At 40.8% G+C, this 16523-nt stretch overlaps 1 protein-coding gene across 1 annotated transcript in view; it reads left to right on the forward strand.

Moving 5' to 3' along the window:
• Positions 1 to 956: 956 nt before the first annotated feature.
• CPED1 (cadherin like and PC-esterase domain containing 1) overlaps positions 957 to 16523 on the forward strand; it is a 143812-nt gene continuing 128245 nt past the window's right edge. Inside the window, exons 1-3 of the mRNA XM_054632090.2 lie at positions 957 to 1098; positions 1574 to 2048; positions 14415 to 14601. Of these exons, the coding sequence (XP_054488065.2) occupies positions 1797 to 2048; positions 14415 to 14601 (439 nt within the window). The 5' untranslated portion in view covers positions 957 to 1098; positions 1574 to 1796. The remainder of the gene's footprint in view (positions 1099 to 1573; positions 2049 to 14414; positions 14602 to 16523) is intronic.

Raw genomic sequence — 16523 nt, forward strand, 5'->3', positions numbered from 1 at the left:
GCAACTACAATCCCAGACATAAAACTAAAATGCAGTGTGTGTGACCACTGAGGTCCTGCATGAGGTATTCAATCACTTTGATGGCATTTTTCTTTTTCTGCAAACTGATAGGCTTTGTTTGGGGGAGGGAGAAAGGAACTTTAAAGCTGAATAAAAATCAGTGCTTAAAAAAATATATAGTCTACCCTTCCTTGCTGTTTATAGGCCTCTAATGTGGTAGTGCTGCTGCAGCTGCCAAACTGCGTAGCTTGGCTCAAAGTTATTGTAACAACATTAATTTCTTATATATGAGGCAGTGTAGGAAGAACTGTCTTTTCAAAAATCATTAACTAAGTATGGAAGATAAAATAGATTACTTATAAACAGATATTTTTAGCTAAAATAACTTGATTATATTAGAAATTCTGGTCTATAAATATAACAGACTTTGTGAACTGTTCCCATCTGTCTCGTCCCTGTCCTGTGTCAGTAGGGGGAAGTAGTAACTAAGACCTTCTCTGGCTTAGATACTAAGTGCTTTCATCAGAGTATTTTTGTCCACCCTCCTTTCTCTCCCTATTTTACATCAGCAAGAAGTTTTATTTATATTCTGCTGTGAGATATTATATCTACTATGGAAAATTACTGACAACTGCTTTGTCAGCAATGCTTATCTCCAAGTAAATCTTCTTAGTTTACAACCTTTTTTGTTAATCTGGATTAAAATACTGCAGGTGCTTCTCCCTGAAAGGTATTAATGTTGTTTCAATTAGGCTAATCACTGTAACAGCAGTTTTCTAAAAATTGCAGTGATGGTGGCTTCAAGGCATGCAGCGTAAGCAAGGACACTTCTCCTTCCCCATCCAGACTTCAGGCTGTGTCTCCAAATCCTGTGCCTGCTCCGAGCAGAGCCAGTTTAGCTCCACCCTCTGAGCAGTCCAGCCCTTATTTATATGAAGTCTGTGGTCCAACTGGCTTCAGATGGTGTGTGTTATGTGCGTGTGCCTGCCTCCTGAGTGTGTGAGACGAGCTGGGATCATGAGCCAGGGTTGTTCCAAGTGGTTTTAATCAGCAGCCCATTAGAGGAGAACGGAAAACTTCAAACAGGGTAAGAACCAAGTAAGTAAACCTAACTTTGAACTTGCAATCTGGACAAAACAAATGCAAATTAAAATCTTCATAGTCTGTCAGTTTTCAGATAAATTATCACTTTTAGAGAGAAAGCTGTGCCTTCTAACAGGAAGAAGGAAATTTAAAAGGACTGGAATGAAGGAAACTGTAAAAACAAAGTGGGAATTGAGAATGCAAGAGAGAAAAAACAGCAAACGATTGTTCACAAAGTTGGTACACTCTCTTACTTTTTTCAGCTGTGGACAGGACATGTTAAGCTTTAACCTTTTGCTTTCTTGAATATTATTGTCTGGCTGAGTAAGTAGTTCCTTTTGCAAAGGGGGTGAAGATTTCTGCTCCTCACCTGTCTGCTGGCAGGTTTGTTTTCCTGAGAGCATGGAGTGCAAGAGCTCTCCACAGCTCCTTGCAGGATGCCCCATGGTGTGCTGCTTTTTGCTGCTGCTCACTTGCTGTTTTTCCACAGGTTGTTCCAGTAACTCCATGGGAAGGTTTTCCCCAAACCTCTGCTTCTCTGGAACTTGTGACTTCTTGCCTGGCACCAGGAAAACACTCAGCAGCAGAAATGGGAAAATTCATGCTAGTTTTGGGTAAAGTGTGCCTCTGACGTTTTTTACCCTGGCAAGACGTGGCTGCTTGGACTGCATCGGCAATGTGGCAAAGGGCAGAGTGAGGTGGGCAAAGAGGCCATGGTGTGTGGGCAAGTCCCCAGATGCCGCAGGCTTTGTCGCCCTCGTCCCTTCCTTCTGGCCTTAGTGGTGGCCCTCTGTCTGTTCTGCCAGACCCTGACTCCTCTCATGACCAGCAGCATCCTTTCGGCAGTTGTTAATGGGATTGCACCCAACAAACTGGCTAAAACACAGCGAGGAAGATACAAGGAGGTCTCCCCAAGCACCATTCACTGCTTCCTCCCTGGCAGCACTTCAGAGACAGTGAAAAAGGTAAGTCAGCTGGGGCAGAGTGCTGAGCAATAATTAGCAAAGCGAGGGATAGCAAGTCTGGCAGGATCATCTGAGTCCAGCTAAAATTAGCCGAAGCTTGGAAGTCTGGGATCTGTATACAAACAAATGGGTGATCTAATGACAGCAGCATATGCACAAGCACATTCCCACTACCAGCTCCTCAGTCTGCTGTTATTAACACAGGAATCCTGAAATCTTCAACTGAAATGTGGCATTGCTCTGTGACTCCAAGAAGATTTCAGTTTGCTGCACAGACCATGCTTTATTTTGGCTTTGGGAATTGGTTTAGAGGCTTTACAGTACAGGCACGTAAATCAGGAGCCAGTGGGGTTTCGTGGAAGTGACTGAGGCTGTTAATTGGCACAGGGACTGCAGCTGCCCTGTATTAAAGTTATCTGCTTGTCAGCTCTGAACTTTACTGGGATTCTTCTGAGAAGCTGAATTTAAGTGCATTTGAGAAATAAAAGTTAAATTCAGCATCTCAAATGCAAAACTGCATTTGAGAAATAAAAAAAATATTTTCAAATCACACTGTATACTTTGGAATCTCTGTCCCACAAATTTTACTTTGTTCATAGGTCACCTGACTTCATGTTTATTTTGTATAGGGTTCCTAGGATGGGTGTTAAAACCTAACAAATGGAGACGCTGTTATTTTTGTTGGAAAATGTAGTTTGTTAAATGGTCTCCAGACTGAGGTAGTTATTTTTACTCTGGAATCTGTGATCAGCACTAGCACAAATGTTTCAGGTTTCCTTCAGTCCTATAGAGGAGCTGCTAACAGTGCAGCAGATAGCACACGTTGAAATTATAATTATGCTAACGTTTTCTATAGAACTTCATCAGAACTGTAAAAGATTTGTGACCTCACAAATTATGGACAGCAACCACATAAAGCAGTTCAAATAAAAAAAAAATTTAAAAAAAAGTACCAGGCTGCTTCTTTGATTAGACAGAGCTCATAGTCTAAAAGGTCAGCAATATTGATTTTAGGAGAGCAGCTGTAAAGTGCATCTTTTGCAACAATCAAAAACAGATATGGGGAATAACTGTGGCATGAGCTCTTTAACCTTAACTCTTAAAATACTGGGTGTTTTTCTTACAGCACATGCTGCATTTGTCATAATTTTATATTTTAATGACCTTTTAACCCAGATTCAGATCTGATCTGCAATATGGCATAAATAATTATAACTTAAATGGAAATAAGCACAGCTGACGTGGGTTGCATTGTGTTACATCTATAGAAACAGTCCATTCCTTTTTACTCATTGCTGTTGTAATGGCAAAGAACATTTCATACCTTGGGACATTTTATACCTTTCATACTCAATGTCTGCAAGAATTGGTGAAATAATGGCAAAGTATTTGTTAGTATGCTGCTTGGCTGAAAATCTCTATAGTGTCCTCTTCTGCAAATTGCCTGAGAAAAAATACAGATTGACATCCACCTTGGTGTGCTGGCCAATTGAAATGAGAAGAAAGCTTTTGTTTTTACAACATGCTGTATTTACTCCTCTCCAGCATAAGTGGTTGAATGTGACTATGACATGCACATGCTGGACCTGTAGTACAGATGTGTTTATATTAACCCTTACAGATATGTTTTCCAGGGCCGTGCTACCTTAACACATTCCTTTTCAAGTTCTTGAGACCACCCATAGCTGGCTCCCTGTTTGTCTTGAATTTTTCCTCTAGAGCATGATGAACAAAATGTCTTGCACATGTTGGGATGTTGCTCTAAGTTGCTCTCTATTTCCCAACTTTCTCTGCTGGTTGTGTGGGCTTAATAATAATCTCAGAGAACAGAAAAGACAAACCTCACCAAAAATCTCTACCACTTTGCTTTGAAAGTGTGTTCTTGAGCTGTGTGTTTTCATCCTCTGCTTATTCAAATAGCTGAACTGTTATCTGGCTTGATTTTATTGGGCACTCAGTAACATCTAAGACAGATGTCACTGCTGAAACTTTACACTGTTTTATTTTACAGTCACGTGCCCACTGACTGGAGCTAGTTTGGAAACAACTTTTCATTAAAGCTCTGGTTAAAATCTTCATGTGTGAACCTGGAAAAATACCTTAAAATATAGTTATTCACGTTTGTAATTAACTATTCATACATGTTATTCTTATTCATACAATTATTCTTATTCAGTAAATAGTCCAGCAAGAAAATTTAAATGCATTAAAAAGAATCTATTACACAGTTAAACAGTGACTTAAAGCAAACACTGCAGCATGTCTTATGAGATCAAAGTTCATTAATAAATTTTAAGGAAAATAAGACCCTGCTGGAGATAGTATTTTTTAGGTAGCACAAAGTGTTTAGGGGTTTTGAGTGATAGCATGTCACACTGTAGATTCTCTTCTGTGTAGGGGCTGGTTTTGTTCTTGCTTCCTTCATAAAAACATCCAGTACTGTGAACCTGTTGTGAGAATTTGGTTCTGATTGTTATTACAGGGGAAAAATGCCCTTCCAAAATGTAATAATTTCTTCATTCAGAGTATGCATAGAACTAAGTGCCTCAAAAATCCCCCACAAAACCAAACAAAACAAAAAAACCCTGGCATCTTGTATGAGCCATATGTTGGAAGCAAAGGAAGAGATCTTAGCAAAAGTCCAGCTTTGCCAGTTTCTGATATCTGATGATTTCTGATATCAACTTTCACCTCATTTTGGAGAGTTACAGACAAGTATGGAAGAAGCATGGGGATGGACATTGTCAATTACATCTTTAAATGTGTGATCCAGGATGCTCTAAGATGGAGCCCTTCCTGTTGGGCACATAATGCAAAGCTGTCTTTTTAAAATTGCAAAAATGCAGATTTCATTCATAGCCAGGAAAACCAGGCAGAGCTCATAGTACTCCTCTCTCTGGTATCACATAGTTTTAAAAGCTGACTGAGATCTTGTCCTGAAGCTTTAAATTCACAGAAACAGAGGTCAACATTTTCTAGTACAAAATTAAGTGTTAATATCTGAAGCATGAAAATTAGAAGGCTTATTTCTGATTCTCCAGCATTAAAGGCAGTAGAGAGTGATATCACATCCAGCAGAAAGCTGTCTGCAGGTTTAGCAGGGCAGGAATGATGAAATATTTATGAATAGATATAGTAGGGAGAAGAGCTGGTGCTGTAGCATCAAAACTGGAATAGCTATCAAAAACAACAACAACAAAAAACCCCATACAAGCCCTCTGTGTGGTTTTCTTGGCACTGTATTGTGCCAGAAATACTTTTGGTACCAGCCAGCCAGCTGTAATACTGTTACACTTATCTTAAGTAATTTAACTCTGCTTCTTGGCCAGTTTTGAGAAGAGCTAATTATCTTGTTAAGCTGTGCTTCCACTCACAGAATTAATTCAGCCAGAGGCAATTTAGATGTCTCTGCACACAAGTAATTTTGCCCAGGTAGATGGTGTACCTCTGCTAGGTAGAAGGAATTTAGACTGTTCCGCTTTTAGGAGGGCAGATACCTGGTGTTGAGTTGCCTTTCCAGTCAGAGAAGACCCAAAAACACTTTTCCTTTTTTTCTTAAAAGGTCCAATTCCCAAGCCATTAAGCTTTACATCCTGGCTCAAATTGTGAGCCTGGTTCACCATACTGGCAATGGGAATTTCTGCTTGGTCCTGGAAAGCAAGATTCTTTCTTTTCCTTATTTCTTCCACAGATGGAGAAAAAGGAGGAGGAAATTATTAATCACCTTTTATAGTTATTACTCCTGTGATAGGCACTTTTTTGGGCATACTAGCTTTCCAGCCATTGTGAATGTATTTAAACAAAAAAACAAACAAAAAAATTCCCATTTTAAACTGGGTTCTGAAGGAGATTATTTCATGGATACTCATCAGACTTTGCTTCATATCCCCTGGCTATTTAGGCCAGCTGAGAACAAGAAAACATAGAAGATACACAGCTGATTATGTGAGAACTTGATGAGTGGGTTAGGCTGGCATCCAAATAAATTAAATACCACAGGTGTGTCAAAAAAAAGCTGCCTTCCTTTCAAGGCCCTGAACCTGCCACTTATGTTTTGTGTAAAAGACATATCTCAAAGAGGAGCTATACTGAAGTGAGGAAACAGCAAGGATAAGAAAAGGCTTTTTATGGCTTCATTTTGAACAAACAGGATAGGATATCATTTCCTAGGAGTGGACAGTATGAAAGATTCAAGATAATGATAGCCTGATGTGGCCATATCTGAAAGATACTGTGTAGAAAAAGAAGGGGGAAAAAAGGGAAACATCATGGTTTAGTCTTAACCAACATCTAGAGGAAGATCCAGTTGAACATCTTGCATAGGTTACTGGGCCAAGCATCTATATTTGAAAATTAACAGTGAAATTACTGAAAAGCTGAGAAAATGTTACTAGAACATTAGAACATTGGACACCCAGAGTGGAGTTATCCTCTCTTTACATGAGTGCTCCACTCTGTCAGAGGCAAAAAGCTGGACTTCACAGTCAATGGAAATCAGACTGTGTCTAATGCAAAATTCATCATGAAGTAATGCAGACATTAAAAACAATTCTAGTGAATTTCATCCTCTAAAGACACATCTCTATTGTTATTTTTTTAATGGAATATGCCCGCTCCAGACAGAATAAGCAGACAACAAAGGAGATAGGAGCTGAGTCTGTTATGGAAGAAGGGAAAGGAAGCAGATGGAGGAGAGTAGGGAACTACAGCTGCAAAGTAACAGTAACCTCAGAAAGTACAGAACAGATTGTGTACAGAGATGGTTGAATTTGTGCAAGGGAAGAGAAAGGGAGATGAGAATGGAAGTGGAAATAAGAGAAGACAAAGCTAATGAGAACTTTTGAAATGTAAATATCTGAAAAAGGAGAATTGAAGCTAGATGATAGAATGAGAAAAGATGATTTTTGCTATTATGCAGAATGGAGTGTGGTGAGAGATCTGAATAGAAAAGATTGCATTATGCATAATAGGGTTTGATCCACTTTCAAGGTTTGATACATTTTTAAATAAATTTAACTTAAAAGCTATTTTTTAGAATAAGTAGGGGAACGAGAACTTTTCAGAAAATAACAAAGAACTTTGCTAGTATGAAACCTGTTGCAACTAGAAAGCAATCAACATAGGAGGGTATGGTATGACTGATCTCCTTGGAATGATACCACATTCACATTGCCCCTATGAATGCAGGACATTTGTTTTCCCCTTTTATAATGTAAAATGAAATGGCACTAAGGAAACAACTATTTTTACTGAGCAGATAGCTAGAGATATTCTGCTGATAAAGGGCAAGGCTATTGTGGTAGCAGTCAGGAAAAACGGGGCAGGGTGGAGGCTTTGCAGGAAGGGAACTTTGAGAAGGACACATGAGGAGCAAATGGAGGCAGAATCTCACTCCAATACTTTGCTGCAACTTCCTCCAAAATGAGGTGTTTTGGTAAGTGGTAGGATTGGCTCCATTGTCTGTTCTCAAGACAGGGCTGTTGGTACCATGTACTACATGCAGGCATAAAGCAAAAAGAATTTTGATAAAATAGCTCTGCACTTACTGCTCAGAGTGTCGGTGATGACTGTGCAAATAACTCCAGTGTTGCTCTTGGATTTATAATATCATCAGAAGACAGCCATCAAAGTAATGCCAATAATCTAATTGCTTGTTCTGTATTTATCCAACAAACAATTCAAAGCAGAATTACATTCCAGCCATTTCATTCTACAACCCAGTCCTTTCTGATTAGGAAATTCAATGGAACATAATGCGAACACATTTGAATATCCTCCAGAAAGTGAAACAGGAAATTAACTTCTGTCTTATTTCTTGATACAGCAGCTATGCACACTTTTAAATATAATGGTAGTATGATCAACTTACTATTTCTATGAACTCCTATGCAAACACAAAAAGGAATTTAGAAGTCACATTTGGAGCTAATAAACATCTTAAACATCTGCATAGTCCCATAAATGAGTGGCTTGGGGCATTAGAACCACATGCTAAGTTTTTATTATCACTCTTCTTATTGATGCTGTTCAATAATAGTGCAGTATTTTCTGGAGTGCCATTCATGTATTTTTTGTAATGTTGTTCTGCTAGGTGGTATTTAGTAGCAAAAGTAGATGCTGACTTCCTTTGCTAGTTAAATGGGAATTTAGGCTGTTCACTGCCTGTGAATATTGCTAATGGTGCTGGCCTTGTTTTTATAAGGCCGGTTTTCCTTTGTGGTATTTTTGTTGCACTCTGCTTTCATGCAAAGGCCTTTTGGTTTGCACAGTGGCTCATACACCTCTTTTGCACCTGCTCAGTACCTGCAGGAAGTAGTGGGGTTAAAGTAAGCTGCAGTCAAGTTATTTGAAGCTACTGGACCAAGTCTCTGACAGTCTTGGCTAGCTCACTGTGAGAAGTGGCTGCTTGTAATCCACACAAGCTAATGTGGGGCTAATGACACCAGAACTGGGTAGCTGAAAAGATGATTCAGAGTTTTTGAGTTCTTTCCTGAGAGAAGCTTAGGCTGACATGAGTAGGGCCATTATGTTAGGATAGAGAATTTTGTTTCTGCAGTTGAAGTGATGGTCAGTGAAATTCTATGGCAACAGTTCAAACTGTATATTTGCTTCTTTTCCAGGCATAGACAATGCATCAATATTTATGGAATTATGTAATATTCTTGGAATTTGAAAGAGCTGCCAAGGAACTGTTTTGCTCTCTTCAACTTGAAATATCTTCACTATTTTCTTCTTGGCCAAAACAAAAACAGTAATTATACATCATAAGATTCAGTTACTGACCAAATTCTAGATTTTTGGAACAACCCAGAAATTCTGTACAGTAGAGGAAAGCTTCAGAGACTAGTAGAATCAATTATATCCTTATACATTCATAACCTAGAATTGGATATACCAGTTTCAAGGGAAATGTCAAAACATTTTCTTTTTAATAGAGAACTTCACAGCTCCCTGGAAGTTGCAGACAAACTGAACTAAGAATTGTAACTCTGAAAATGGATGTCTATTTTCAGTTCCAAAAGGATGTATACATAATTCTTCAGCTTTTATATTATATAAACTGGGCCTTTTATCTTGTTTGTTAAGACATCAAAGGAGTATACATTTGATACAATTTTAAAAAAATCTTTAATAAATTTTAATGGAGCTCAATTTGTTTTCTTTTGTGTTTTTCATGTTATTCAGTAAAGTGAAAACAAAATTACAAAATTCATTTTTATGCATTTTTTTTAATTTACTTTACAGCCCATTCTGGTTTGTTTGGACCAGTTGTTAAAAGGCTGTGGATCATCTGTGTAACAGCCAATTGCCCTAAAATGAGGTCAGTGACTCAGCTGAGTGCAATATTTTGCAAGCTGTAAGAGCACATATATCATGTCAAAGCTGACATAGGTCTCATCCAAAATCACATGGGAAATCTCAGCCTTGCTGTAAAGCCTCATTAATTTCTGTGGAGACAAACACACCATTTTCTAGGTATGACATGGGCTGCAGATGTTCTTACCAATCCCTTTCATGTAGGATATGTTGAATCTGTAATAAACTGACCTCCTAACAAATAGTCTGAGTCTTCAAACTGAGGAAGAGCTAAAAAAATTGTTGGGACATGGGAACATTTGACCGTTTACCTTATTCTCAAATTTTTAAAATGTTATACATCCATTTTTTTGTGTGTGTTTGAGTCTGTTGTGCATTAAAATCATAGGAATGCCAAAAAAATCAGAACCATAAAACATGGAAATATGTGAACAGCTTATTTTCATCTATTGTACGCTGCTTCTCTTGTACTAACTCTCTGCCCAGACCTCATTTTTATGATTGAGAAACATTTTATGAAAACCAGCAGACTCTTTAAATATATAAACATGACTGTTATTGGTATAATATTGGAAATTCTGAAAAACATCTAGTAGTAACTAGATCAGCATGTCCAGAAATGCAAGGCATCCTGTATAAAGCTTTGGAAAAAAGTATGGAATCATTTGCTACAAGCATGCACTTGGCCAGATTTAAAAAAAAAATTCTGTGTAGCTGACAACCCACCCTACACTGCATGGGCTTGGCAAACAAACAGAAGACACGTGGCATGTATAACCTGGACTGCAAATAGCTATGAAAGGACAGGGCAGAGAAAATAAATCTGGCAACACTAAGCATGGATCTCAAGCAAGCACCCTAAAAGGTGTGGAGATACATCATATTATTAAATAGTACCAGATTAGACATCAGGTCAAGCTGTTAAATTTAGGCTGCTGAATTGCTTCTATGTCACACGCCGTTGCGGCTTTTCGGGAGCATTAGAACCACATAAAAGTGGATAAAAGCGCCGGTACCCAGTGCCCGTACCCGGTACCCAGCACCGATACCCAGTGCCGGTACCCAGCGCCCGGGCGGTGGGCAGGGGGCCGGGGCCCAGGTGGGTGTGTGTCCCTGCTCGGTCCCTCCCAGCACTGCGGCAGCAGGCTCCGGACTGCAGCTGCCCCAGCGGCATTTGCGTGTCTCCGGAGTGTCCCAAGAAGAGCCCCCGGAGGAGCCGGTGCTGTGCTCTGTCTGTGAGGGCTGTCGAAGCCCTCTGATCCCCCAGCCCGGGGACGGCGCCTGGTGGGAGCCGGAGGCTGTGTGGGCCCCGTGGAGCCGCTCCGGGCCATTGCCTTTGTGTTTTGTGGAAATGACCCAGGTCACTGCCACTGCCTGAACTTCCTCTTTTTCTTTTTCTTTTTTTTTTTTTTTTTTCCCTCTCCTATGCTGCTATCAGTGCTCTGTTGAATATTTGTCACTGCCACTGCCTGAGCGTTGTCAGCACTGTAGCCCTTCCCCAGAGACCTGAGGAAGATGTCTTCCGCGTCAAGGCTGAAGCTGAGGGGGGATCTTCCCCGGCACATCCCGCTGCAGGCGGGCGGGCTGAACCCCTGGGGACCCCTCGGGGCTGGTTGGTCCCTGTCCCCTGTGCCTCGTCCCTCGGGCCCAGAGGGCACCGAGGCCAAGCAAGGCCTGTTGCAGCAGATGTGCCAGTGGGAGAGCCCTGGGATGCTGGCCCTGGAGTACTGGCCTCAGGGGAACGGAGCCATTGCTGGGTGCTTGAGGCAGGACCTCTTAAGGTTTGAAACAAAATACTTGAGGTGACACTGCGGGAGGCTTTGCTTCCATGCAGAAAGGTGTGTTTTCCTGGCATAATAGAAGTGCCAGGAATCGTTAGCGAGGAGCGGGCACACAAAGTGACGCCACATTCAAGGCAGGACCCTCAGCCCAGGCGGCGCGGGGACGGACGGCAGCGGGAGAAGGCAGAATCGCCAGCAAAAATGGAACTGGAGCAGAGACTGTCCGGTCCGCAGCCCCTGTGTACTCCCCACGTGTCCTCAGTTCACCCCTGCAGCACACGTGGGATGGAAAATGGAATTTTCTTGCAAAATAAAGCAAGAGGAGTCTCTGTCTTCTGGGTTTCTTCCACGATGCAAGTGAAATAAAAAGTAGGAAGTGTTTGGCTGGAATGCCTGGAAGAGAAGAGAGAGAGCACAAGAGGGGGGCTGGGACAAGGGCTGGATTTAGGAACAGGGAGGGAGGGAAATGGAGAGGAAGGGCTGCCAGCAGCTGCTGGCGCTGCGAGAGAACAGGAAATAGAGAAGATAAGAGGAGAGGAAGGAGGGGCAAAGGGAGAAGGGGACAAGAGTGACATTGCTGTGGTGGGCAAGGGCCATCTGAGAACACTGTTTTAAAAATTCTGGGATGTCAGGAACGCTGTCAAACAGGTGACCTAACACAGTTCCGATGACTTCACCCTCTGCTATGTGTGCTTACTCTGGCCAGCAAGTGATCAGCCTTTACTTGAATATCTCGGTTTCTAAACTAGTTTTGGGTTGCACATTTAGCAAGTATATGTGGAAGACTGATAGTGTTGTATTGAGATTTTTTCAGGGTCCCTTCATCAATAATTCTGACGCTTTCCATGGGCAATGACTGCTCTGAAGCAAAAGAACATTTGCTGTTGGAAGCAAAGGGCTCTGGAATAGTTTGTGCTCTTTACTGCTGCAGAATAGCTTACTCTTCAGCCAAGCACAATGTAAAACTGCATCTCACACTCAAGGGATGCACTACTGAGCAGAGTGACTTTAGCACTAGATCCCAGGCCTATAAACAACTGGACACATCTTGAATGAAATTTATTTGTATAAAAGCATCTGTCTCTTTTCAGTCTAGTCTACTGTGCAAAAAATGTGGTGACTTGTTTGTGTAGTACTTCCTATCTCCAGTGATAAGCTTACTAAAATTAGGAGTTATGAAATAACTTAACTTTTAAACTGCTGACAACTGTCAGGTTGAAATTCACAAACTTGCACAGAAGTAATTTAATGACCTGAATTTAATCCCTGCTGGTATGTTTCAATGCTAAAGACAAATATATTTCACCAAAACAAAGTCTTGGTTTTTAATGGTGTTTTTATTCCCACATTGAGCAACCTATTTTTATGCTTTGTTTTATTGGGGTTTGAACAGCAAGGTGTTTGGCTGGGGGGGCTACTAGGGTGGCTTCTGTGAGAAGCTGCCAGGAGCTTCCCCATCCCCCATGTCCCACACAGTCAGTGCCAGCAGGTTCCAAGACAGAACTGCCACTGGCCAAGGTTGATCCCATCAATGATGGTGGTAGCAACTCTGGAATAACAGATTTAAAAAGGGGAAAAAAGTGATTGTGCAACCCAGAGAGAGGAGTGAGGATGCATGAGTGGAGTAACTCTGCAGACACCAGGTCAGTGAAGGAAGAGGGGGAGGAAGTGCTTCAGGCATCAGAGCAGAGAGTTACCTCTAGAATGTGATGAAGACCGTGGTGAGGCAGGCTGTCGCCTGCAGTCCACAGAGGTCTGCAGTGGAGTAGAGATGCACCAGCAGGCCATGGAGAACCCATGCTGGAGCAGTCTGTTCCTGAAGGACTGGGCCCACTTGAAGAGCCCCACGCTGGAACAGTTTGAAGAATTGAAGCCTGTAGGAAGAACTCATGTTGGAGAAGTTCATGAAGGACTGTCTCCAATGGGAGGCACCCCACACTGAAGCAGGGGAGGAGTGTGAGGAGTCCGCCCACTGAGGAGGAAGGAGCAGCAAAGACAAAGTGTGATGAACTGACCAAGCCCCCAGTCTCAGCTCCCCTTTTTCCACTGAGGGAGAGGTAGAGAATTTGGGAGGGAAGTTGAACCTGGGAAGAAGGGAGGGGTGGGGGAAAGGCGTATTGATTCTATTTCTGATTATCTCACTCTAATTCCATTTATTATCAAACAAATCAGTTTCCCCAAGATGCATCTGTTTTTTCCTGTGACAGTAATCAATCAATGATCTCTCCCTATTTTGATCTCTACCCATAAGACTTTCAGTGTATTTTCCCCTCTGTCCAGTTGGAAAGGGGAATGGTAGGGTGGCTTTGGTGGGCACATGGCTTCCAGACAGGGTTAGCCCTCCACATTTATTTAAGACATAAAATATCCCCCTTACCCAAAGATCTGATGGCAACAGCCCAGTGATTTGCCCTTTTCAGAAATGAATGTTATGTTTATGTGTTTGGGGTGTCTCTTTTCCATTTTTTTTTTTCTTTCAAGAAGCTCATGCCCCAGGGTAGATCTAGAGGAAGGGTTTTCTCTAGATGCCATTGTCCCTAGGCACTATATGGGAAGACAGTAAGTGGTAGATAATCCAAGTGTTCCTTGAGATTCATTGGGGACATCAGATGCCTTTCCACTTTCTCCTATATAGAAATCTGTCTGCCAGTCCTCCTGTGGGCTAGATGGTGTTGGACTAATAAGTCAATAAAGGACTGACAAGGTTACATTTAACTTTCTAGAGCACAGTAATCTCCAGTTCTCTTTAGGATTCCTGTGTCTGATTTTACCCCAGTACTCTTCTTATTTTTCTTAATAATGTTGCATAGCAAAACTCAGATGTCTGCACTTACATCTGCACAGGACCCGCATTCCTTGGAACAATTCACATGGGACCTCCCAAGGCCTCTCTGTTCAGGTGACCACAGCCACAGTCAAAGACAGATAGCAATTGCTGTTACTAGCTCACCAGAGAAGCTCAGATTTCAGGAAAGTTGTTTCCACAAAGGGAAGAACATTTTTTAAAGATCCTTGAGTCCTAACCAGGGCTGGCTTTTAAAACTTTATAGCATCGGTTCAAAATGAAGATAGAAAAAATCTCCAGACAAAATGGAATTTGTGGTCTGAAGTCCCTGATATAAAGCGAATTCTTAATTATACTAGAACTATTCTCACTGTTGCCACAGTAAGTTACTAGCTGCGTTTTGTGAAAAGCAGCAACTGTATTTTGTACTGCTGAGGAATGTCCTATCTCACCATCATTGTCTTTGCACTGTGCTTGCTCTAGATCGATGCCTCCATTCTCCAGTACTTTGGAAGCCACACGAGAAGAGCAATTCTGTATGCACCTCCTGCTCACCATGAAACTGATCGTCAGCTCTGTCAGCGCATCCTGGCAAAACACGGATATACAGTCACAGTCCTTGAAAACAGGGGACTCGTGGAAGAGCTGAGGCATGAGGGCCCTTATCACAGTAAGAATAATTGGACTTGGTTAATATGTTAATTAATAAATGTGATCACTAAATGTAGAATTGATCCAGTGTTCTTCAACAAACAGAAAGCATAAAAGCTCTGATAAAAGTAATGATAGAAGCCAAATTCTAGCCCTTCTCAGATGTGTGGATATTTTCCCACAGTTAGGTGATTCTTCCATTAGCTACATCCTTCTGTAAAAAATGCAGCAGAGTAGTTCATCATAGTCTTGACAACTAAATAAGATCAGTTTGGTTCCTGATGACTTCTCATAACAGCTTCATCAATATAACTGAGGGGTTTTCAATAGAATGTTTCATTACAAAACACATACCTACTACATTTTCTACCTTATCCTTTTCTCTCCTAAAGAAAACGTTTATGTGAAGGTTTTTTCTTCTAGTATATGTTTTGATTGTTCTGTAAATTTGTTAAAGAACACAATATAGAACAAATACATTTTGCACTTAATGCTGAATCTGGGATAGATTACTGTTGGTTCTTAGTTCCTCTTGAAATTCGATCCACACTTCAAGCAGTCTACTGAAGAATCCTGATCTCTTGCACAAAGGACTGTAGCTTTATTGTGTAGAGTTACACTGTGCTTGATAGAGAAGCTTGGGCACCAGTTAGATGTGTGATGACCATGTCTGAGTATTCTTGGACATCTCAGAGGTATGAACTGAAGCTGTGATGCCAATCTGGTCTTGGAAGTCAATTCAGGAAATGCAAGGCTCTGAAAAAAGTACACAGGCTACTATTCTGCCAGAAGAAAAATGGTGTAGTTGGATATTTCTTGTGCTAAAGGGTGTATTCTTTGCATCATTCAGGCTTGCAATATGCTTCTGGAGCTACCAGAGAGCTCAGGTTTGCTTTGAGTTTTAACCAAACCAGATGATTTCGTAGATAATAAACTACAGTTACTTAGCATGCTTGAGATTACTCAAAATTCCATCACTAATTTCAAGTTTCTCTAAGAAACTTTCTTGAAAATGAGGTACATGGGGTTTTCTTTGGCAGGCTGTACCAAGAAGTAGTAAATTAATTGTCTTATCTCACTCTTACTTCAATCTAGTTTTGTAGTCACCCTTTAGCCACTCCTTGCCTTGAGTACTTTCCATCTCAGAGCGACAAGACACACCGTGTCTTGCAGGCTTTGCTAATGTCAGATGGGCTGCAGAGAAAAGTTGGTATCTCTGTGGACCACGTGCACCATGTCTGTGAGACACTTTTGTTTCAAATGGCCAAGGAAGTGGGCATGCCAAATTCAGTTGCAACTTATTAAAAAAAAAAAGAAAAAAAAAAATGTACTAGATTTTCCTACAGTGCTGAATTCAGATTGAAGTTCTCCTGTACAGTTTTTACACTTCAAATATTGCCTCTGCAGAAATGAGCTTAACTGTGGATATTTATACTTTACAGGCTAGAATCAGTACTTCCTGTAGTGTTTTTCCAGTAATAATAATAAAAAAAAATAATAAAAAGGTCAGGTATTTTCCAGAAACATCCCACAGCTTCCAGCAGATGTTGGATTATGTAAAAAAGTCAAATGCTTGCCAACTTAAGGCAAAGAGTAAGATTCTACTGACATTTCATGGCAGCATAAATCTGCCTTTAACTATTCTCTGTTAAGTGTCTAGCTTTAAGGTTATGTTTTAAAAAAAAGAAATAAGTAATAGAGCATGTCTACATACCAAACCAATAATCTTTTCTTTCAGCTAAGCAAATTACATTCAGAGTTAATTTTCTTCCCTAGTAGATGGTGGGGTTTACTCTTCTGGATGGGATAGAACTCCTTATTTTGGAGAAGGGTATTTTGAGCTATGCTTTGGTGTAATATTTTTCTAAAATTTTATTAAAAATATGCTCCTTTAGGCCTCAATTAAAATATATATAGATAATGAACTGAGAAACACAGAGT

Source organism: Agelaius phoeniceus, chromosome 5, assembly GCF_051311805.1.
Source record: "Agelaius phoeniceus isolate bAgePho1 chromosome 5, bAgePho1.hap1, whole genome shotgun sequence".
Lineage (NCBI taxonomy): Eukaryota > Metazoa > Chordata > Aves > Passeriformes > Icteridae > Agelaius > Agelaius phoeniceus.